Source organism: Passer domesticus, chromosome 8 (assembly GCF_036417665.1).
Source record: "Passer domesticus isolate bPasDom1 chromosome 8, bPasDom1.hap1, whole genome shotgun sequence".
In the NCBI taxonomy this organism is placed as follows: Eukaryota; Metazoa; Chordata; class Aves; order Passeriformes; family Passeridae; genus Passer; species Passer domesticus.
In genome coordinates this window covers 2,820,856-2,844,759 of record NC_087481.1, presented here as the reverse complement: position 1 = coordinate 2,844,759, position 23,904 = coordinate 2,820,856, and the positions used below count along the sequence as shown (strand labels likewise).

The 23,904-nt window shown below is 53.2% G+C and overlaps 1 protein-coding gene and 1 long non-coding RNA gene across 2 annotated transcripts; both read right to left on the bottom strand.

Annotated features, from left to right (window-relative positions):
• Window positions 1-889, bottom strand: LOC135305737 (uncharacterized). Its single transcript, XR_010366721.1, has 3 exons — window positions 752-889; window positions 466-640; window positions 1-149 (listed from the first exon to the last, which is right to left on the bottom strand). It is a non-coding gene; the product is annotated as an uncharacterized LOC135305737 (long non-coding RNA).
• A 15,394-nt stretch (window positions 890-16,283) lies between these two features.
• LOC135306054 (zinc finger protein 436-like) lies at window positions 16,284-22,604 on the bottom strand. The gene is made up of 3 exons (XM_064429614.1): window positions 22,263-22,604; window positions 17,160-17,234; window positions 16,284-16,619 (listed from the first exon to the last, which is right to left on the bottom strand). The coding sequence occupies exons 1-3, from the start codon at window positions 22,602-22,604 to the stop codon at window positions 16,284-16,286; spliced, it is 753 nt and encodes a 250-aa protein (XP_064285684.1).
• Between the last annotated feature and the right edge of the window lie 1,300 nt (window positions 22,605-23,904).

Here is a 23,904-nt window from a genome sequence, read left to right as displayed (position 1 = left end):
ACATATATAAAGAAAAACCTATCTAACAAAAATATATGAAACGTATTTACAGAAGACAGAAAGCCCTAAAACCTATATCCTAAAGTCAACATCAAAGTGTAAAACGTATGTACAAAAGGTGGCATCTCTCTCCATGATGTCCTTCGCACCTGGAAGAATAGCAAATGCCACGGTCAGTCCAGTCAGGCACAGAGGGCTCTTGTATGTGCCCCCAGGCTGGCACAGCTGGCACAGCAGCAGGACTCTGCTAGCAGAACTGAGCCTGGCTGGGTCTGGGATGGAGCTTGTGTGGAGCAAACCAGGCACAGGAAAGGCTGTGGATGGCCAACAGAATCCAGTGCCCTGGGTACAATGTCCCTGAGCAGGGAGCACCCAGCCCAGCCCCAGCCTGGCAGCAGGAGACCCACTCTGCCTGTCCTGCTGCTGGCATTGGTCTTCATGCCAAGATCATGGCCTCTTCCTCACCTTTTTAATCAATGTCCATGTCCTCAATGGACTCTTCCATATCCAATTCCATCTCCTCTTCCACAACCACCTCCACCTCCATCTCCTCCCCAGTGTCTTCTCCCTCCGTCTCCATGTCCTCCACTCTATCAATCTCTATATCCACCTCCATCTCCTCTTCTCCATCTGGGACAGCCTGCAGAGGTAGCAAAACCTCAGAGTGGGCTCCCTGTCCCACTCCATGCCCACAGAGCTCCAGCCCACCCGGGCAGGTGGGGGTGTCCACCTCCATGGAATGGCACCATACCTTCCTCAGGACAAAGGGGAGCATACTGCAGGGCTGGATGATGAAATCCAGGCACTCAGGATCTTTCAGGACTGAGGAAAGGTGACAAGCAGAGTGGGCAGGAGCAGGGTGAAGAGCGTGCAAACACAACGGCCAAGGGTTGTGTTGTGCCCTTTGCTGGGCACTGGACGTTCCAGCTGGAGCGTGGGCTGTGACATCACAGTTCCCAGGCTCCATCTGAAGTGGACACTGGAGACCATGGAATGATGGAGTCCCTGAACGGTTGGGCTTGCAAGGGGCCTGAAGAACAACATCTTGTTCCCAGCTGAGCAGTCTTCCCCCAGAGCGTGCTGCTCAGAGCCCCCCCAAGGATGGGGCATGCACAGCCTCTGTGCACAGCCTGGGCCAGTGCCCCACCACCCCCAGTGGAAAAGATCAGCTTCCTTAGATGCAGCTTCAATCAACCTGCTGCAGTTGAAAGCCAATCCCCCCTTGTCCTGTCAGCACAGGCCCTGCTGAACACTCTGTCCCCTTCTTTCCTGAGGGACCCTTCCAGTCCTGCAGAGCCACAGGGAGGCCGCCCAGTGTCTCCTCTCTCCAGGCTGAGCATCCCCAGCCCCACTTGCCCAGCAGTCAGTCACATCAGGGCGAGTCAAGGCTGAAGGGTAGCAAATAGCATCAGGAACTGAGAGATGTTAGCTTTAGACCCACGTTTGCCTCTAAATGTACAAAATTAATAACAGTAGAAAGGAAGATGGTGGGACACTGGTTCTGTTCTAACTGGTGATATTTTTTTTCTTATTTTCTGTCATGCTGTCCCAGGCTTTTCTGTTGGAAAGGAAGCTTGGCACAATGTCCATTGTCTTCTCCATTCGTGAAAGACCAAGCGGAGTCTGGGCAGGCTGATATGCAGAGCAAAACCTGAAAATATACTAGTGATCCTGAGCCTGGGGGATGCAGCTAAACCCAGCCAAAGGAATTTCTGGAAAGCTGATCCTGGTTTACATTGTCTTGAGTTTGGCTTTGCCAACTTCACCAGTCATTTATGAAAAAGCGAACAAAAAACTCAAACCAAATCAGACAAAATCCCAATCAATCAAACAAACAAACCCATGAAGCAAACCAATCAAACAAATAGATAAAAAACGCCAAATAAAACCAAAGGAAATGAAGAGTTAGTATTAGTTGCAAGGATAGCACAGCAGGAAAATGGCTGCTTGCCACAGGATCACCATCAAAAGCCACATAGAACAGCTGCTCCAAAATATAACCAACAAGAGAAAAAGAAAAAGTGATCCATGGCAACTTTGGGGGCAGCTCCACATTCAGGTGAAGGATGAGCATGCAGTGGTACAGATCCAGCGTTTCCCACCCTCCAGGCTGCTGTTTGCTCCTGATGAAAGCCCCTTGCAGGACTGTGGCCCCTCTCAGTGCAGTGTCAAGTCATTCCCAGAGCTCTCAGCTGAGCCACTGGCATTTGCAGAGTGACATCCAGTGGGATGCCCTTTTCGGTTTGTCTCCTAATGCCACTGGGGTCCTAAACAGTATATGCCATCCCATTTTTGTTCCGTTGATATTGACTGCTTGGTTTTATTCTGTCAGCAGTTCTATTCATTATGAATTGGAATATGATGAAGAAACTAAGGAAGTTAGCACCTATAATTAGTGCATATAGCTTAACTGATGCGACAGCTCATTTAATGCTTGCTAGGAAAGACCTAGAAAGATTTAATGAACAAAACTGGTAAAAAAAGAAATGGGGGATTTGTAATAAGTAGTAATACATTTGTTCATTAATTAAATCAATAGCTAAATAACTATATGTTATAAAACAATAGTTAAATAGCCAAAAAAACTTCTTGTGCAGATACATATGGTTGCTGGTTTACTATAGTGCTTTGGGAATTCCATTGTAAAGTTATGCCTTGTGAAAGGAAAGTAATGAGAAGGAGCTGTAATAACAATCCTTAAACTCGCTAGAATTGCTTAGCTTGCAGAAAGTGTATAGTACTACTAAGAATTGCTTAGCTTGCAGAAAGTGTATAGTGTTCTGTATAGATATGTCTTATAAGGCATAAGTTCACTCAGCGTTCACAAAGAGGAAGGCTATGGGGGAGTAAGCCTTCATCCCACGACCACCAGAAGGCAGAAAAAGACCCCTAGCAACTGAATGAGCAAGTGCAGAAGACAGATCACGTCATCCCTAAACCCGGAGAAGAAGGCAATAGAAGGTGGACTCAGGGGATAGGAATTTTGTGAGCCAAAGTGGAGCGGAGACTCCGGGCCGCCCAGCGCTGTCCTTGCTTATTCTTGCTTGCAAAAATAATAAAGATAATTATTTGATCCTTAAATTCAGTGGACTTGTTTATCACACTGCCCAGACCCTAAACAGCCCCAAATGTGCCCCAGAAATGTCTCCAGGGACCCCAAAGTGGCCCCTTTTACCCTGTCCATGAAAATAATAAAAAAATATGTCAAAAGATCTAAAAATAGCACTAATTAGCATTAAGAAGGAGAAATAAATGGCCAATAGTGGTCAATGATTTAATGAAAAGAATTGGTTTATTTAAAACCAATGACAAATAATTTTTTGATTGCTAAAAATGTATTCAATTTTTCACATAAATATCAAAGGTAATAGAAATATACAGTAATACTAATATAAATTTAAAAACTATAATTATAATTTTATAAATTAATCAATCTTATTTATTTTAAAAATGCATACTTTTTTATGTTTTGGGATGTCAGTCCCAGGTGGGCCATGTCAGACATGGTGAGGCTGGGGTGAGGAGCAGGTTGTCCAAAATGGGTCAGCCTGCAAGGGGCTTGTTCCTCTCCATGCCCAGATCTTCTAGGGAGACATTCAGCATCAAGATCACCTGGGGAATCGTTCTTTCACCTCTTTTCTGAACTGAAAAATAAAAACCCACACACGTGATTAAAACCAAACATCATGCTGTCGGTGCACTTTGAAATCTCCCTCCTTAACAGAATTCCAGACTGACTCCAAGCTGCTTCACAAGCCCTGGAGGCTTGGAGGAAAATTGAAGGAAGAGAAAGAGCTCCCCGGGGCTTTCTGTATTTTAATCAGCCCCACGGTGGATTTGGGGCTGGGTGCAGGAGCCTCAGGCACTGAGAGGAGCATGAAGAAGCTGCTCAAGGAGTCAGCAGCAAAACTCCAAGTGCCTTGGAGCATGGCTGGGCCCCAGTGAGGGCAGGGAGTGCCAAAGGCTCCCAGGGACTGCTGAGAGCAGATCCTTGAGGCCAGGAGTGCAGGGAGCCCAAGGCTCTGGGCAGGGAACTGCAATGCTGAGCAAGGCCTGGGCTGGCTGGGGGAAGCAGAAAGGCCAAGCCCTGAGCCCAGCCTGGGCCAGCAGGGCCTGTCCCTCACGGGTGGCTCGGGGCTCTCTGTGGGGCAGGGGGATGTGAGGGGCAGCAAGGACAAATGCCATCAACCTGCAGCCCCTGCCAGCCTGGCCAGGGAGGCCGAGGCAGAGCCAAAGTGCAGCCCCTGCCAGGAAAGTTCCTGCTGTGGGGCCTCCAGAGGCGCTGCCCGAGCCCAGGGCACAAAGGCCTGGGTGCCTGTGGCCCTGCCAGCCCTGCCCAGCCTTGGCCATCTGTCCTGCAGGCTGTGCCCCCTGTGCGTGCTGCTCCTGTGCCCTGGCCGGCTGCACTCGCCCCTCTCGCTGTGCCCCAGCATTTCTCAGCCAGCGTTTCTGCGCCCTCCCTGGGCTCCCTGCACCCAGCGCTGCCGGCTCCTGGCACACAGAGCCGGCCATGGCCCAGCCTCACGCTGCCACACCTCGAGCACCACAATTCCACCCTGGCAGGGACTTTGCTTTCTCCTCAGCTCCAGGCTGAACCTTCCAAGCTGCACTTTGGGGATGTTTCCTGCAATTCCCACTCCCAAGGAAAGCTCTGTCTCCTGCTGTTCATGAACAGAGAAGGGCTGGTGGGAGAAGTGCTGGTCAGAGGCTGTTTAGGGCACAGTGACCGTGAAATTATTGACTTTTTAAATATTCTGTAAAAGAAGGAGGGGCATCAATAAATCTTCTACACTGGACTTTTGAGGGCAGACTTTGGCCTGTTGAGGATGCAGATTTGGGGAGTACCAAATCAGGTATTGATTTTTTTAAAAAAACAGCCCTTAAAAACAACTAGTTCCAGGAAGGATGGAAACACTTCAAAAAACAAATCTTGAAGGGGCAAGACTAGGCTGCCCCCTTTGTGCAGAAAGATGACCCAGAGGGAGAAATGACTGGCCTGGCTGGGCATGGAGCTTTTCAAGGAAAAGGGGGATTAAAAAGGGATTAAAAAGGGATTAAAAAGGATATTTCTAGGGATTAAAAAGAGGGTGCAGCACCTTTGGACATAGAGGCAGGTAAATCAAGAAATGTTTAAGGATGTTGTTAGGTCATGCAGAAAGAAAATTAGAGAGGTAAAAGCTCAGTTAGGACTTAACTTGGATACTTCTGTGAAGGTTAATTATTATGTTTTTATAGGTACGTTAATGTCAAAAGGAGGGGTAAGGACAACCTGCATTTCTTACTGTGAGGGATATGATTACCAAAGATGAAGAATGGGCTGAGGTACTTCACCCCTTCTTTGCCTCAGTTTTCAACAATAAGACAGGCCATCCTCAGGACAAGTGCTCTCCTGAGCTGGAAGATGGGCACAGGGAGCAGAACAGCCCCCTGGAATCCAGGAGGAAGAAGCTGGAGACCTGCTGAGCCACTCAGGTGCTCACAGGTGTCTCTGGGATCAGAGGGGATCCATCCTAGAGGGATGAGGGAGCTGGTGGATGATCTCCCCAAGCTGCTCTCCATCATTTACCATCAGTCCTGGATCAGCAGGGAGGTCCCAGAGGAGTGGAGGTGCCAGTGTGAGCCCATCCCCAAGAAGGGCGGGATGGAGAATCTGGGGAACTCCAGGCCTGTCAGCCTGACCTGGGTGCCCGGCAAGGTTATGGAACAGATCACCTTGAGAGCCATCACAGGGCACCTACAGGATGGCTGAGGGATCAGAGCCAGCCAGCGTGGATTTCAATATCTGCACTGATGATGTGGATGAGGGGATTGAGTCCAACATCAGCAAATTTGCAGATGACACCAAGCTGGGTGTGAGTGTGGATCTGCTGGAGGGTAGGAGGGCTCTGCAGAGGGACCTGGACAGGCTGGATCCAGGAAACAAATTCAACAAGGTGAGGTTTAACAAGTCCAAGTGCCGGGTCATGCAGTTTGGCCACAACAACCCCTGCAGCTCTACAGGCTGGGGACAGAGTGGCTGGACAGCAGCCAGACAGAAAAGGACCTGCAGGGACTGATGGACAGCAGGCTGGACATGAGGCAGCAGTGTGCCCAGGTGGCCAAGAAGGCCAATGGCTCCTGGCCTGGATCAGGAATGGTGTGGCCAGCAGGAGCAGGGCAGTGATTCTTCCCCTGTGCTCAGCACTGGTTGGGCAGTACCTTGAGTGCTGTGTCCAGTTCTGGGCCCCCCAATTTAGGAAGGACATGGAGGGGCTGGAGCGTGTCCAGAGAAGGGCAACAAGCCTGGTGAGGGGTCTGGAACACAAGTCCTGTGAGGACCAGCTGAGGGAGCTGGGGTCATTTTTCCTGGAGAGAAGAGGCTCAGGGAGACAAGGTGGTGTCAGGGCACAGGTTGGACTTGATGATCTCCAAGGTCTTTTCCAGCCTTGTTGATTCTGGGATTCTCTGAAACCACCCTTGCAGCAGGTGCAGGATGAGCCCTGGGCCTCCTCTTCAGAAGCTCCAGCAGCCCAGGTCCCTCAGCTTCTCCTGCCAGCCCCAAAGCCCATCCTGTCAGTCCTGCAGAGCCTCTGCAGCTCCTCCTCATTGCCCAGACCAGGGAGCCCCACAGGCAGACACAGCAGCCCAGATGTGCCCCCCTGGCCTGGGGTGCCTCTGGCAAGGGAGCAGCACCAGGCACTGCAGGAGCCTGCAGACAATTCCTGCAGCACTTGGAGGATGATCCTGCTCCCCAAGGGATGTTCCCATGGTGCCAAGTCAGGAACTGCAGTGGGGAGTGGGGCCAGAGAGGAAAGGGCAAACAGGGATGGGCTGTTTGCAGGGGAGGGAACAGGGGTGGGAAAGAGGAAGATATTTGTACAAGGGAAGAGTAACGAAAGCAGAGGTGAAGCCAAGGAAATGCTGAGTGCAGTTTGGGGGTGGCTGCCAGGCAGATCTGGCTCTGAGTAACAGCATCTGCAGTGGCACAGGAATCTCCCAGCTAATGAGAACAAACTTTCTGGCTGACTGCAGAGGCCAGGACACAGCTGAGTGGTTTCCCTGGTGTCCCCCAGCCCTTGCTGGCCCCAGGGGCTGATGGCATTTGTGCTCCCTCAGGTTCATGTCCCCACAGCAGCAGCATGGGGGTGCTCCTGCCTGCTCTGTGCAATGCAAACAGGGGCTCCTGAGCCAGTGCTGCCGTGGCTGTGCCTGCAAGGATGCGGCACCTCTGTGAGCTGGGGGAGAGGCCAGGGCTGCAGAGGGGGGATGTTGTTGGCAGCTCCATGAGGACGCTCTGGGACGCTGCCCTGGGCTGTGCAGCGCACTGGGGATGGATCAGCCCCTGCTCTGCTGCTCCTTCCCGTCTCCCCCAGGGCCCTTGCAGAGCCCCAGCCATGCTGTTTGCCCCCAGCCTGCCCACGGCCAGCCTGGGGCTGCTCACCCTGGGGCTTTTCTGTGCTGAGCATTGGCCTGGCCGTGTTCTTGAGAGAGCCTGGGCAAGGAGCCTGCAGCCCCCAGGGCCTGGCCTGAGGCGTCAGCGCTGCCCCAGCAGTGCCCATGGCCTGTCCCTGCTGCAGCCCCGGCACTGCCACCCCCAGGACTGTGCCCGGCCCCGAGAGCACTCAGGCCCTGCAGCAACACCAGGGCCACCAGGGCAGCGGGGCAGGGCCACGGCAGCAGCACTGGCAACACCAAGTGCTGCTGCTGCTGCTGGGCACAGCTGCTGTGCCAGCACTGATCTGCCCCAGCTCTGCACACAGACATTGCTGCTGCAGCTCCAGAGAAGGCAACAAAAGGGCATCTCTACAGAAAACTCTGCTCGGTGCTCCTTTATTTCCTATAAAGCCACCGAGAGTGCAGCCTCTCATTGATGCTGTCTGTGGCCACAAGGAAGGTGGAGAGAAACAAGATGAGTTATGGCACAAACCATGACTTATCATTGATAACAATATGAAAAAAGTAAAACAGAGAAAAAGAATCTCCAAAATGAAACCAACAAAAAGTATCAAAGATAATTTTTATTGCAAATGATTTGCAGTTATTTTCCAGCACTTTAACGTTCCCGAAAAGCATCCAGTCATCAGTCTTCCCACTGTTTCCTTGAGCTCCTGGTTCCTCAGGCTGTAGATGAGGGGGTTCAATGCTGGAGGCACCACCAAGTACAGAACTGACAGGGCTAGATCCAGGGATGGGGAAGAGATGGAGGGAGGCTTCACATGGGCAAACACTGCAGTGCTGAGGAACAGGGAGACCACGGCCAGGTGAGGAAGGCAGGTGGAAAAGGCTTTGTGCCGTCCCTGCTCAGAGGGGATCCTCAGCACAGCCCTGAAGATCTGCACATAGGAGAAAACAATGAACAAAAAACAGCCAAAACCTAAACAGGAGCTAACAACCATGAGACCAAGTTCCCTGTGATTCGAGTGTGAGCAGGAGAGCTTGAGGATCTGGGGGATTTCACAGAAGAACTGGCCCAGGGCATTGCCATGGCACAGGGGCAGAGAAAACGTACTGATTGTATGTAGGACAGAATTGAGAAAGGCACTGGCCCAGGCGGCTGCTGCCATGTGGGCACAAGCTCTGCTGCCCAGGAGGGTCTCGTAGTGCAGGGGTTTGCCGATGGACACGTAGCGGTCGTAGCACATGATGGTCAGGAGGGCAAGCTCTGCTCCAAGGAAGAAGAAAATCAGAAAGACCTGTGCAGCACATCCTGTGTAGGAGATGGTGGTGGTGTCCCAGAGAGAATTGTGCATCGCTTTGGGGACAGTGGTGCAGATGGAGCCCAGGTCGCTGAGGGCCAGGTTGAGCAGGAAGAAGAACATGGGCGTGTGCAGGTGGTGGCCGCAGGCTACGGCGCTGATGATGAGGCCGTTGCCCAGGAGGGCAGCCAGGGAGATGCCCAGCAAGAGGCAGAAGTGCAGGAGCTGCAGCTGCCGCGTGTCTGCCAATGCCAGCAGGAGGAAGTGGCTGATGGAGCTGCTGTTGGACATTTGCTGGGGCTGGCCATGCAGTCCTGTTCAAGGAGGACACAGTGACGAGTCAGGGCTGACTTTGCTAAACAATGTTCAAGCCCTTTCTCCCAGCTCTGCCCCTGCTGCTCTGTGCCATCCAATTTTCCTTTTCTCAGAGCCCTTCCTTCAGCCCTGTGCCTGGAGCTCTGCTGGGATCTGGCCCCGTTGCTGTGATGAGCAGGGGTTCTGCCCATGGACACCAAAGGGTCAGCTCTGCTTTGCAGCAGTGGGGTCATGGGAACAGGGACAGGGGCCAGTCCTGGGCTTGGATTTCATCAGCCTAAACTGCTCCTGAGGCAGAGGAGCTCTGCTGCATCTCCTGTCCAAGGGCTAAGGAATGGTGACAGCCAAAGGCAGTTTGAGAGGGTTTCCTGCTGTGCCCAGGGAGATCAGAGAGAACTGAGCAATGCAAGAGCAGTGGCTGTGACTCAGTGAAGGGTGAGGGGAGCTGCTCTGTCACCCCATCTGTCCCCAGCTGCCCTTTCTGAGATCCAGGGCAGTCCCTGTGTTCCCCTGGAAATCGGCCTGCCACAGCTGAGAGCAGAGGGACCCACAGCAGAGCAAACTGGCTCAGCCTTTCTCAGAGTCTCAGCCCCACTCTGGCCAAGGACACTCCTGTCCCTCAGTGTCCCCTGGAGGCAGCTCACAGCTTGGATTGCATCCCGAGGACACACCAAGGGTCCTGTCCATGGCACTGCCTGAGGAGAGTTGGCTCATTGCCAGCCTGCCCTGCCCAGAGCTCCCCGGGCACAGGGAGCTGGGACACCCCATTGCTGAGCTCAGCCTGCACAGGAGGAGCCCAAGGGCTGGGCCTGACCCTGCAGCTGGAACTGCCATCCCAGAGAGCCCCTCAGCAATGCCAGGAGCACCTGGGCAATGCAAGGACAGAGAGAGCCGGGCCTGGGAAAAGCCTTTCCCTGCCCAGCCCTGCCCAGCCCCTGCCAGGCAGCACCAGGGCAGGGCAGTGGCCCTCAGGCCCTGTCAGCAGGAATGGGCACATGGCAGGAGAGATGCCCTTCATCTCTGGGGCTGCTCTGCCAGCCCAGGAGGGACTGAGGGCCCTGAGCCCCAGGCTGAGGGCTGTGCTGGCTGGGAGGGGACACAAGAGCTGTGCTGCTCAGGGCAGTGTCTGCCCTGCAGGACAGGGCTGGCAGTGCCACATCTGCCCTGCAGCAGGGCTTCCCTCAGCACTGCCTCCCTCCCTCCCTGCCCACGGCTCTGCTGCTGGAGCTGTCCCAGCCCGAGCTGCTCCTGTGGCCCCGGGCTCCTTCCCTGTCAGAGCTGCCAGAGCCCAGCCCAGCCCCTGGGCCAGCTCTGCCCTGCAGCTGCTCAGGGCTGCAGGGATTAAAGAACAGCTCCCCCAGCCTGGGCACCGTGGAAAGGTGGTGCTGGATGGGCCTGGAGGCTGGGGAGGGGGGGGGGCAGTTGCTGAGGTTCCCAGGAAAACTCAGGGTGATGGTTTAAGAGCCTCAGCCCCTGTTCTGCCCTGCACAGCTGAGTTTCCATTGCCACCAAGCTGAGCCAGGGAAAAGTGGGAGCACAGATTCAGGAAAGCAGAGACCCAAGCAGGAAACCCCTGCCCTGAATGAGCTCATGAAAAGTCCCCTCAGGAATGAGCTGGGCGTGAGCTGGAGCTCTGAGCAGCCCTGGCCCACACAGCACCCTCTCCACACCAGCAGGACCTGCCCTGGCAGGAGTCACTCCTTGCCCCCACAGCTCCCCTGCAGTGTCCATGGGGAGCTGCCAGGCAGGCTGAGAGCTGCCCCTGGCAGGTGGCACATCCCCTGGGCTGGCCAAGAGCCCTGAGGGCTGCAGGACCTGCTCTGCAGGACAGCCCTGGGCAGCCCTGGCTGCAGCCCCAGCTTCAGCCCCTGCAGCCGTCCCTGGCAGCAGGAGCCGTCCTGCCCTGTCCCTCTGATAGTGCCCAGGGCAGCCCTGCTCTGCAGCACATCCTCCTCCTCCTACTCCCCTGCCACAGAGAAATTGAGAGAGTCCTCCTGGCACATCCCCCAGGCTGTGGGGTGTGCTGGCTTCAGGAGATCCCTCCAGGAGCACAGGGGACATTGCCCAGCATCCACTGACTCACCATGTGGAGGGCTGTAAAGATCTTTCCCCCAGTGAAGTTTCAGCTCAATGACTTCCTCAGCCTGTCTCTGCCTGGCTCCTGTCCCCTCAGTGCCTGCAGGCAGAGCCCTCAGCCCTGCTGGGCTGGGAGACCAGCTGGTCCTGGGAAGAGCTGTTCCTTTAAAGCTCAGCAGCACAGACACAGAACAAAGACTTTAATGACCCTCTTGGGACTTGGGTGTTGTTTACATCAGACTCAGTCCCTGAGAGAGCCTTCCAAAGACTTCTCCAGAACTCAAAGTTAAATTGAAACTCCAAAGTTTCTTGAAGTTTTAATGGGTCCCACTGAGGGACATGACTGAGAAAGTGTCCCCAGGTTCCAGTTAGAGCAGAACACTGGAGGCAGTGATGACAGCTGGGGACAAACAAGGCAAAGGTGTCTCTGGTGCTGAGCAAACCTGGATGTGTTTCAGGAATGCAAAGGGCCAAGGCCTGAGCTCCAGCCCCTGGCCAGGCAGATCCTGTTCCTCCCTCCTTGCTCAGGACTCTTCCCGGGATGGGCACTGGCATGTGGGGATGTGCAATGCCAAGGGCAGCACCATGGGGCGGCCCCTGCCAGGCTGCTGAGCAGGGACAAACAGCCACCCTGTGATGTCACACAGCCCCTTGGATGTCACACAGCCACCTGTGATCTCATACAGCATCCTGTGATGTCACAGAGCACCCCATGATGTAACACAGCCACCTGTGATGTCACAACCCACTCTGGGATGTCATACAGCACCCTTGTTTTGTCACAGAGCCAATTCTGGGACGTCACCCTGGAATGTCATGCAGCTGCATTGTGATGTCCCAGAAGACTCTGTGATGTCAGAAAGTTGCTTTGTGATGTCACAGTCTGTTCTGTGATGTCACAGTCTTCTCTATGATGTTACACAGCCACCTAGTGACGTCACAACCCACTCGCTGATGTCACAGAGCCACCAGCTGTTACGTCCGGATCTGCTCTATGGCCTCATACCCTACTCCATGATGTCACAGACAGCTCTGTGATGTCACAACCCCCTCAGTGATGTCACAAAACCCTCTCTGTTATGTCATACTGCCACTCTCTAATGTCACAGCACACACTTTGACCTCACATCCTGCTCTATGATGTCATACAGCCATGCCATGATGTCACAGCCTGCTCTGTGTTGTCACACAATCTCCTCTATGATGCTGCAGCTGCTCAGTGACCTCACACAACAAACTCTGTGATGTCATAGCCCAACCTGTGACCTCACACAGCCCACTCTGTGATGTCACACAGCCCCTTGCTGACATCACAACTGCTCTGTGTCTCTAGGACACAGCCACAGAGGTGCCGCTGTGACACAGCCCCCTCTGGAACATCCCCCAGCCCCTGCCAGTGCTGAGCCCCTATCAGCTCTGGCTGTGCCCTGCTGGTGTCCCTGAGCTGCCCTGGCAGTGCCCCAGCCCTGCTGGGTTGTGCACAGGAGCTGCTCCTGGCCAGAGCTGTCTCTCTGCAGCGCTGCCCTTGCCAGGAGCTGCCTCTGGGCCAGGAGCCCGGCCCAGCTCAGCAGCACAGACACAGCAGCAGGACTTTAATGGCCCTCTGGGGCTTTGGTGCTCTTTGCATCAGACTCAGTACCTCAGAGTGCGCTCAAAAACCTGTCAACATCTCAAAGTCAGATTGAAACAGAGAAGTTTTCTTGAAGGGTTCATGGTTCCTATTGAAGGACATGACTGAGAAACTGTCCCCAGGTTCCAGGTAGAGCAGAACACTGGAGGCAGTGATGACAGGTGGGGACAAGCAAGGAAAAGATGTCTCTGGTGCTGAATAAACCTGGATGTGTTTCCAGAATGCAAAAGCCCCAGCCCCTGGCGATGCAGATCCTGTCCCTCCCTCTTTGCTCAAGGCTCTTCCCAGGATGGGCACTGGGATGTGGGGATGTGCAATGCCAAGGGCAGCACCATGGGGCGGCTCCTGCCAGGCTGCTGAGCAGGGACAAGGAGGCAGTAAGGCCCCAGGCCTGCAAGGGTCACTTGTCTCCTGCTCCTGGCTCAGGCCCAGGGCCAGCAGCCATGGCCAAAGTGCTGCCCAAGTTGGCTCTGTCAGGGCCTTGCAGCTGCTGCCCATCCCTGTGCCCTGTGCAGCCCAGGCTGTCCTACGGTGTCCCTGCCCTGCGCCTCTGTCCCTGCAGGCTGTCGTCATCCCCCGGCTGCCCCACCTGGCTGGCCCCTTCCTTTGCTGACAGCTCTGCCTCCTGCCTGCCTCTGCCTGCCCACACACAGCCTTGGGCTGCTCCAGGCTCCTTCTGCACCACAGCCCTGCCCTGGGGGAGGAAATTCCTTTCTCTTCATGTCCAGTCTCGGCCCCCCCAGTGGCCCTTGTGTTGTGTTCCACTGCAGTAAGCAGCAAAACAACTCCCCCAGGCCCCTGAGTCTCAGACCTCAGGCAGGCATCAATGACCAAAAGGTAAAGGAAGGCAACAGGATGGGTACTGGTTTAGAAAAGCCCAGGATCCTTTATTGTGCCAGGGACCAAGACAAGAAATGAAGGGGGAGAGGGGGTGGGGGGGTGGTGGTTTGTCATGGGTTTTATATGACAGGGTAGGGGTGGAGTTTAGGGTCGGGGTCCAATAGCAGAAGGAGCAGGGGACTGCAAAGGAGTGGATCGGGGAGGACCACCAATGGAAAAATGTGTGGTGGGGACTTTGCAGTAGAATTTGAACCAACGACGTTACAGAAAAGGAAAAATGTTCTGTGGCCACTCCTTATTTGACCAGATGGGGTGGAGTGTCTTTTCCTGGGCTTGTAGAGGAACACCCCACAGGGTGGAGGGGCGGAATCCTCTTTAAATCATGCTCCTCACCCGATGCTGTCTGTCTGGGTAGAATGCCTGCTTCCTGGGGTGGGGGAACTCTACACCCTTGGTGCCATTATTTCTTTCTCTGGGTGTTTTACACAATGAAGAAAAACTCCAGCCTCTCTGAAACCACCCTTTAATCCCTCTCGGGCTTCTCCTGTTCTGTCCTCAGTCTCCACATCACTGAGCCCAGAGCCACCACCTTCTACCTGCTGGTTATGCGATGAGGCGTCCAAACCGCATATTGGGAGATTTCTGGTTAGTTTCCAAAGTCTGTGAAAATGGAAAAAATAGTGATCATCTTTATTTTGTCCCACATCTTGCAGTAACAGAACAAGAGTCAATATCTCTCAACTGAATGAGGGTGGATTTACATTTGTTAAAACGAGGAAATATTTTACAATGATGACAGTGGCACAAAACTGCAACTGTTTTTCCAGAGAACTGCATTCCCCATCTCAGGAATTGTCCAAGAGCAGGAGCTTTGTGCAACGAGACCCTGTGAAACCCCGTCAGCCCCAAGGACAGAATTGCTGTTGTGTGGGTTCTCTGATGTGCTGGGTGCCCTCACAACGCTTCTGGCCAGAATGTCTGCTGAGGGCAGCCAGGCTGCTGCAGGAGCAGTGACCTCACAGCCATCACCATGGCAGCCCTGTCCCCTGGGCCTGGCTCTGCCCTTTCCTCTGCCCCTGCCGTGTCTCTGCTGGCATGAAGAGTTTTGTCATTCATATCTTGTCGCCAAGGTGCTGGGGCCAATGGCTTCCCAGGCAGACTCCTGGAGCAGAAGTGGCTTTTCAGAGCCCAGGCAGAAATGAGCCCTGAGGCAGCAGCTCTGCAGTGCTGGCCACCAGGCCGGGCTGCCAAGGGAGGCTTCTGGCCATGCCCTGCAAGCAGCTGCTGCTGCCAAGGTGCCTTTGGTGCCTCAGGCTCTGCCTGGCACAGCTCCCAGCATGGCACTCTGCCCTTGTGCCCGAGCCCTTCCCTGTGCTGGGGCTGGCCTGGGGCTTTTCCTGCAGCGGGACCTGCCCTGCTGATGGCACAGGAAAGGCAGTTCCTGCTGGAGCATGAGGCTCTGCCTGCCATGGGCTCCAACAACTCCTGCAAGGCCCTGTTGACTTCAAAATTTCTTCCTAGAGTAGAATATTCAAATAATTGTTATAGCTCCCATACTGTGGAGTAAATGACTTTTTTTTTTTAATTTACTCTGTTGTGGAAATTAGCCATGTTACCTAATCATGATCAGAATCAATCAGAGCCATATTTATATAAATATATGTGGTATTCCATTGTTAATCCTATGGGACAAATTGAAGTAAAGTCCAATTATACCTGTCCAATCTTTTACACCTTTGACAAAGTCTGGGGCTGGGATTGGATCCAGCTGTTCCCCATCTCTGCTCTTAGAAGGAATTTTAGAAGTCTAGGAGTCCTGAAGGGGTTTGGGGATCCATGGTGGGATTTTGGGTGTCATTTCTCCACCTCATGACTCAGCAGGAGTTTCTTCAATAAAGAAATAAAGCTTTTGCCTGAAGCTCCCACTCTGCCCACGACAGGAACCCCTGTGAGTATCTGGGACATCCCGGCTCTTTGGCAACCTGGGGACTCCTGGGATGTCACTGTGGAGCCCCTGTGAGTGCCTGTGACAGATCGGTGCCTTTGCAGCCCAAGGTGCCCTGGGATGTCACCATGGAATGGCTGTGACTGCCTCTGAGCACAGGGCTCTTTACCATCCCCAGAAACCCCTGGGAGGTGTCCATGGAGCCCCTGTCTCTGCCTGTGACATTCCAGCTCTTGAACAGCCTGGAGACACTTGGAAAGCCCCCATGGAACCCCTCTGAGAGCCTGTGACAAATCTGATCCTTAGCATGGCAACCAGGGCTGGGACCAGCTGGGATGCTTGGTTTCCACACAGCGGGGTTCAGGAATGGGATTCCCCAATTTCCTGGTCCCCCTAAAACCATGCTGCCGATTGCTGCCCTCCTGCTTCCCATGGAAAGCACAAAAGGCAAAGATCCTGGGCTAGGATAGGAACAATTTATTGGGAACAGCAGCAAGATCAGTTACAAATGGGAACAGCAAAAATATTGATAAAAAAAGGGATAAGAAAAATGGAAAACTACAACTCAGATGACTGTCTCTTCCCATACACAATTTTCTCCTGCCTGGAAAGGACACCCTTCTCCTCGAGGGGAGAGAGAGAGAGACTCCCTTTCCTGCCCCTGGCAATGACTTGAGGTGGGAGTGAATGAAATGTCACGGCCATGGCCACAACCTCATGTTATTCGATTCCACATCATGTCATTGGCAGGGGCAGGAAAAGGGACAGGTGTCTTCCCAGTATGGATCACAGGGAACATGGATCACCAGGGCTCTGACCAGCATGGGTCATCCAATGGGGGATGAAGCTGCAGCAGTGCATGAAGCTCTTCCTGCAGTTGGGGACACTCGTAGGGCCTCTCCCCGGTGTGGATACGCTGGTGGATGACGAGGGTGAAGTTGTTCTTGAAGCCCTTCCCGCAGTCGGGGCAGAGGAAGGGCCTCTCATTGGTGTGAATCCTTTGGTGCCTGAGGAGATTGTAGCAGGTCTGAAATCTCTTCTGACACTCAGGACATTCATAGAGCCTCTCCCCGGTGTGGACGCGTTGGTGGGTCACAAGGGTGGATCTGTAGCTGAAGCCCTTCCCACACTCCCCACACTCGTAGGCCCATTCCCCAGTGTGGATCATCTGGTGGCTGATCAGGTGGCTGCTCCACCTGAAGCTCTTCCCACACTCCAAGCACTTGTAGGGCTTCTCCCCATCACGAAGCTGCTCATGGATCACCAGCTCTGATCCCTGGCTGAAACTCTGTCCACCTTCCTGGCACAGGGTGGGTCTTTCCTCCTCAGAGCACCCTGGGCAGGATTTGCAGCCCCTCCTCCTGCAGTATCTCAGGGAATTTTCTTCCCCACTGGATTCCTGTGCCATGGAGCCACTCAAAACAGCCTCTTCCACAAGGTTCTGCTGTGGACATTTGTCCTCGCTGGTCTCCATCCTCAGTTCCTTGTCTGGGGAAGGCAGGGCAAGGAGAGGATGGGATTTGCCTCCATGCCAGAGGGAAGGGGAAGGAGATCCTCCCCGTGCATCCCTGGCAGGACGGCGTTGGAAGCAGGGTTGTCCTGCAGCCTTGGGCTGTGCTGTGCAGGGAGATGGAGCAGGAAAGAGAGGGAAATGAGCTGTGACTTCCTCCTCACCTACCTGGTGGTCCCGGGACATCTTCCTCTTCCTCGCAGCCTTCTCCTCCATCTGGCAGTGGTTTGGGGATGGGAAATTCTGTTTTGGGAGGAAAAGAAGAGATGAGTGCATTGAGTTTTGTACAGGTTTGAGGGCAAACCACGGGGAGAGTCTAAGCCAGAATTAGAATTTAATAAGAAAATTAAGATCAAGGCAATGATACAGAAACACTGCCTTAAATGGAAAGAGTCAGGATATAACGTGACACCCTGTTGGTCAGGGTGCTGGCAGCAGTCCCATTAAATGGTGACTGCAGTCCTGTTGCAGTGATAAACGTGATTCTGTCGAAGCAGTGATCCTGGAGAAGGGTCTGGTCTTCCTCTGACGGTCAAGAGCTGGTGATGGAGCTCTTGTCCTCTGGCAACCCAGTAGCCAAGGTGCTCCTGGTGTTGCAAGGCTGAGCTTATATCCAGGTAGGAATTGTTGGCTCCTCCCCCTGGGCGGAGCATCCCACAATGGGATGATGTCATTTTATCAGTCCTGCAGGGACACTCAATGGCCCATTCACAGAAGAGAGCCCCTGGAGGGCGTTATCAGGGCTGAGTCCTGGAAGAGATAAAGAACACTGCCCCGCCTGTTTACAACCGTTTCTAAAGGTGGTGATTGAAAACATGCATTTGGTTACATCTTACACTGCAGCCTGAAACAGTGGGGTAATCCCTGCTGGGGAGGTGAACACCACCCCCCTTACCCAAACTGGCTCAGGTGTAAAACCCTCTCCCCAAGAAGGCCACACACACAGGGGACAATGTCACACTTGCCCCGCCCCAGGGGAGGTCTCTGTCCCTGTCACTCTCTTGCCCTCCCCTCTTTTTTCTCTTTTATTCCATCTCTCTCTACCTCACATTTACTGTTCAATAAAATCCACTTTGCATTTGGTCTCATTAGCACCTTAATTGGGGCAGAGGCATCTCTCTAACAATTTTCTTAACCAGATTGTGTACAATATTTTGGCACAGTGCATTTAGGCAGTGTTGTCTGACCCCAAGTGCCTTTGTCAGCAGCATGGTTCCCTGCTCTGTGGGAGGAGGGCTCTTTCTTTCCAGAGGAACTCTTGGAAACTTGGATGCAAATTCCTCTGAGTGACTTGTGGGAGAACTGATGAGGAAAATGGCTGTTGTGGGTGGCCAGTGTAAAGAAAATATTTTGTTGTCTTTCCATGAAATGTTTGTTAAATCACTGGAGGAAAGTGAGCAAATGTTACCATTGAGGCTGACAAGGTTCATTCAGGTTGAGGAACACAAGGCTACTAAACGTCCCAGAAGAAGCCCAGCTCAAGTAGCTAAATTCCCGAATAACTCCAGAATTCTGAGGCTTGGGGACTTTGCCAAATGGTGAGAATCATTATTTTCTGTGTCCCTGTCACCTTTCTCACAGCCACACAGATTTTTTCCTTCCTTTCAATAATCTGTGTTGGGTCAAATTTTCACTTTTTCTTTTTTTTTTTAATCAGACTCTTCCAGCAGCTGAGCTGGAGCTGTGCAGGAACCAATGAAATTTGGAATTGACACAGAATTGCTTCTGTTGTTGGTTTATTAATGTTTGGGATTTATTTGTATTTTCCTCACATGTGACTTGTGAGAAAATCAAATCTTCATCCAAGTGATTTATGCAGATTGAAGTTTGATTTCTGCCAAGTTTATTTTGTCCAGTGCTCAGGGGATGCTGGAAGGGTCTCTGTGCCTCTCACCCTGGGGGATGCTTGGGAAGGGCTTGGGGGGGGGCTGTCCCTCTCACCCCAGGCCATTCCCCAGGGCGTCTCCATCATTCTCACCCCAGGGAATGTCTGGGGGCTCTCCGTCCCTCTCAGCCCCATGCCAATGGGGTGCTCAGGGCATTCTCTGTCCCCTCACCCTGGGGGATGCTTGGGAGTCTCCATCCCTCTGGCCTCAGGGAATGCTTGTGCAGGGCTGGGGACCAGGGGCTCTGTGTCCCTCTCACCGCTGAGGGTGCTCGGGGTTGGGGGGACTCTCCAACCTTCTCATCCCTGGGGAGGCCGGGGGGGTCTCTGTCCCTCTCAGCCCTGGTGTGACCCCACTCAAACATCATCGGGCTCAGAGGGACAGAGACACCCCCAAACCCCCAGAAGGGCTGAACCTGGGATTTGGTTTGGGCTGAGGTTTTAGGAAGGGGCTGGGGTTGGAGCTGGGGCTGAGATTTGGATTAGAACTGGGATTGGGGTTAAGGCTAGACATGGGATTGACTTTTTGGTTTGGGCTGGGATTGGGTCTCAGGCTAGATGTGTGTGGCACTGGGATGAGATTAAATATCAAATTGTGAGTGTGTCTAAATGTGGAGTGAGATTGAGACCAGGATCAGGGCCAGGTTTGGGACTGAGCTCACCCAGAGCGGGATGGAGGGGATGTCACTGCAGGATGTCCCTGGCATGTCCCAGCCCTCCTCAGGCACCTCCAAACATGGAGGCAGCTGGGTGCTCCAAGGTCGAGGTGCTCCCACCCAGCCCCTGGATACCAGGTGAGCATTCCCTGAGGGTAGCCCACTAACTCACTGTCCTGGATTGTCAAACAGATTGTATTCTCTTTGCCATCTGTATGGCAGTTGTCTTCTGTTTAGTGGGCAGTTTTCCTTATCTCTTCCACACCCACTCCTCCCTCCAGGCAGACATCTGCTGATAACAGGCTATTGAATGTCACTGCATGACTGATAAGAACTACAGCATCCCATTGGGAGATGCTCTGCCCAGAGGGGAGAGCCAAGCATTCCTACCCAGATATAATCTTGAAATTTTGGAACACCAGCATGGCTTCCTCCACTGGATTTCCCAGAGGAACAGCTGCTGCCTTGTCCACTGGATCTTCAGAGGAAGACTACACCTTTCTACAGGATCCCTGCTCAAACAGAACCATTCCTGGCACTCCAGGAGGATTGCAGCCACCATTCCAATTGGACTGCTACCAACACCCTGACCAACAGGGTGTCAGGTTGTGTGCTGACTCTGTCAGTGGTGTCTTGGTTTACTGCATTGTTTATTTTATCTTTTTATTTGTTTCCCTAATAAAGAACTGTTATTCCTGCTCCCATATTTTTTTCCTGAGAGTCCCTTAATTCCAAATTTATAACAATTCAGAGGGAGGGGGGTTGCATTTTACATTTTAGTAGAGGCTCCTGCCTTCCTTAGCAGACACCTGTCTTTCCAAACCAAGAGAGGGAGTGACATCAATCTCTGCTTATTAACTGGTTTTGCTTTAATACAGTTACGTTGAAATCACTTCCTAGTAAGTAACACAACATAACATAACATAACATAACATAACATAACATAACATAACATAACATAACATAACATAACATAACAATGTTACAGCCCTTTTACCTAGGAGTAAATATTTCTGATTAAGATAATATTGTCTAATCATTACAGTAATAGATAATATATATGTTTATATAAATAGATCTGGTTTAGCATCATTAATCCTGTGGGACAAATTCTATAAAGGTTTCATTCCACCTTTATAATTCTTTACATACAAAATCTTGAAAAGTATGGGACAGGGATTGGAACCAGCTGCTCCAAGACTCCTCCCACAGATAGAGTTTAGGAAGCCTGGGGGTCCTTGGGTGTGTTTGGGAATCTGTAGGGGCTGTTGGGGCTCCTTTCTGTACTGCGTAACCCAACATGAACTTGTCTAATAAACGTTGCCTGAAGCTCCCACTGTGCCCATGACAGGAACCCCTGTCAGTGTCTGGGACATCCTGGCTCTTTGGCAACCTGGGGACTCCTGGGATGTCACTGTGGAGCCCGTGACATATGGGTGCCTTTGCAGCCCAAGGTCCCCTGGGATGTCACCATGGAATGGCTGTGACTGCCTCTGAGCACAGGGCTCTTTACCATCCCCAGAAACCCCTGGGAGGGGTCCATGGACCCCCTGTCTTTGCCTGTCACAGCTCTTGAACAGCCTGGAGACTCTTGGAAAGTCCCCATGGAACTCGTGTGATGGTGTGAGACAGCTTGGTTGCTCAGCAGGCAACCATCCCCAGCCCCTGTTGCATTGGTCAGTCCCTGGGCAGCTCCATGCAGACCCCAGGCCAGGGGTGGTTGCCATGGAAACCAGCTCAGGCCTGCAGCCAGAGCCCGTTGCCATGGCAACCACTGGCAGTCCCATCCACAGGGTCATGGGATCCCAGATCCACAGAACTGGCTGAGCTGGGAGGGACCCATCAGGATCCTGGAGTCCAACTGCTGGCCCTGCACAGGACACTCCAACAGTGCCAGCCTGGGCCTGGCAGCGCTGTCCAAATGCTGCTGGAGCTCAGAGAGCCCTGGAGCTGGGAGCCTTCCCTGGGGAGCCTGGGCAGTGCCCCAGCAGCCTCTGGGGAAAAACCTTTTCCTGAGATCCAAGCTGAGCCTGCCCTGACTCAGCTGCAGCCGTTCCCTCCAGTCCTGTCCCTGGGCACCAGAGGGAAGAGGTTCCCCCAGCCCCAGCCAGGGATCTGCTCCCAAGGCTGTTGCCATGGCCACCAGGGCTGGGACCAGCTGGGATGCTCAGTCTCCACAGCCTGAGGTTTAGGAATGGGATTCTTCAATTACCTGCTCCCGCTAAAACCGCACTGCCGCTTGCTGCCCTCCCATCTCCCATGGAAAGCACAAAAGGCAAAGATCCCAGGCTGGGATAAGAACAATTTATTTGGAACAGCAATGAGATAAAAAACAAACAGAAACAAAACCAATATTGCTAACATAAGGGATATGAAAAAAGGGAAAACTACAACACAACTGACTGTCTCTTCCCGGCCACAATTTCCTCCTGCCTGGAAAGGACACCCTTCTCCTCAGGGAGAGAGAGAGAGAGTCCCTTTCCTGCCCCTGGCAATGACTAGAGGTGAGAGTGAAGGTAATGACATGGCCCTGGCCAGACCCTCATGGTCTTTGATCCCACATCATGTCATTGGCAGGGGCAGGAGGAGGGACAGGTGTCTTCCCAGCATGGATCACAGGGAACACAGATCTCCAGGGCTCTTTCCATATGGGTCCTCCAATGGGGGAAGAAGCTGGAGCAGGGCACAAAGCTCTCCCTGCAGTTGGGGCACTGGCAGGACATCCCTTACCAGTGACTCCTGGCTGGTCAAGTCAGAGCTCTGGGTGAAGCTCTTCCCACATGTGGGGTACCTGTAGGGTGCCTCCCCAGTGTGGATGCGTCGGTGCCTGATGAGGTGGGAGTTTTGCTTGAAGCCCTTCCCGCACTCAGGGCAGCGGAAGGGCCTCTCCTCATTGTGAATCCTTTGGTGCCTGAGGAGATTGGAGCTGATCCGAAACCTCTTCTGGCACTGAGGACACTCATAGGGCCTCTCCCCGGTGTGGATGCGTTGGTGGGTCGCCAGGGTGGATCTGTAGCTGAAGCCCTTCCCACACTCCCCACATTTGTACGGCCATTCCCCCGTGTGGATCATCTGGTGGCTGATCAGGGTGCTGCTCTGCCTGAAGCTCTTCCCACACTCCAAGCACTTGTGGGGCTTGTCCCCATCAGGAAGCTGCTCATGGACCACCAGCTCCGAGCTCTGGCTGAAGCTCTGTCCACCTTCCTGGCTCAGGGTGGGTCTTTCCTTTTCAGAGTACCCTGGGCTGGGTTTGGAGCCCCTCCTCCTGTGGGATCTCTGGGGCTTTTCTTCCCTGTTGTATTCCTGTGCTGTGGAGCCACTCAAATTGCTCAACATCATCGCCTCTGCTACGATGTCGTGCCATGGGGCTTTGTCCTCGCTGGTCTCCATCCTCAGATCCTTGTCGCGGGGGGGAAGGACAGAAAGAGGATGGGATTTGCCTCTGTGCCAGAGGGAAGGGAAAGGAAATTCCCCCAGTTCATCTGTGGCAGGACAGCATTGCCGGTGGTGTTGTCCTGCAGCCAGGGGCCTTGCTGGGCTTGAGATGGAGCAAAGGAAAGGGGGAAAAAGGCAGTGACTTCCTCCTCACCTGCCTGGGTGTCCCAGGGCATCTTCGTCTTCCTCGCAGCTTCCTCCTCCATCTGGGAAAGATTTTGGGATGGGAAATTATGTTTGGGGGGGAAAACAAGAGATTAATGCATTGAGTTTTGTATTGGTTTGAGGTCAAACCAGGGGGAGATTCTAGGCCAGAATTACTATTAAGAAAATTAAGGTCAATGCAATGATACAGAAACACTGCCTTAAACTGACACAGTCAGGATATAACCTGGCACCCTGTTGGTCAGGGTGCTGGTAGCAGTCCCATTAAATGGTGGTTGCAGTCCTGTTGCAGTGATGATCGTGATTCTGTCAAAGCAGTGATCCTGGAGAAGGGTCTGGTCTTCCTCTGAAGGTCCAGTGGTGGTGATGGAGCTCTTCTCCTCTGGGAATCCAGTAGGCAAGGTGCTCCTGGGGCTGTAAGCCTCAGCTTATGTCCAGGTAGGAATGGTTGGCTCCTCCCCCTGGGCGGAGCATCCCACAATGGGGTGATGTCATTTTACCAGTCCTGCAGGGACACTCAATGGCCCATTCACAGAAGATGGCCCCTGGAGGATGTTATCAGGGCTGAGTCATGGAAGAGATAAAGAACACTTCCTGTTTATAACAGTTTGTGAAGATGGTGATTGAAAACATGCATTTGGTTACATCTTACACTGCAACCTGAAACAGTGGGGTAATCCCTGCTCGGGGGGTGAACACCACCTCCCTTACCCAAACTGGCTCAGGTGTAAAACCCTCACCCCAGGAAAGCCACACACACAGGGGACAATGT

Coding starts and splice junctions, on each gene's coding strand:
- LOC135306054 (XM_064429614.1), bottom strand. CDS start 22,604: ATGATCCACACGGGGGAATGGCCGTACAAATGTGGGGAGTGTGGGAAG. Junction 17,235..22,262: donor TGACCAGCCAGGAGTCACTG/GTAAGGGATGTC, acceptor CTCCCAAAACAG/AATTTCCCATCCCCAAACCA. Junction 16,620..17,159: donor AGATGTCCCGGGACCACCAG/GTAGGTGAGGAG, acceptor TGGGCCTACGAG/TGTGGGGAGTGTGGGAAGGG.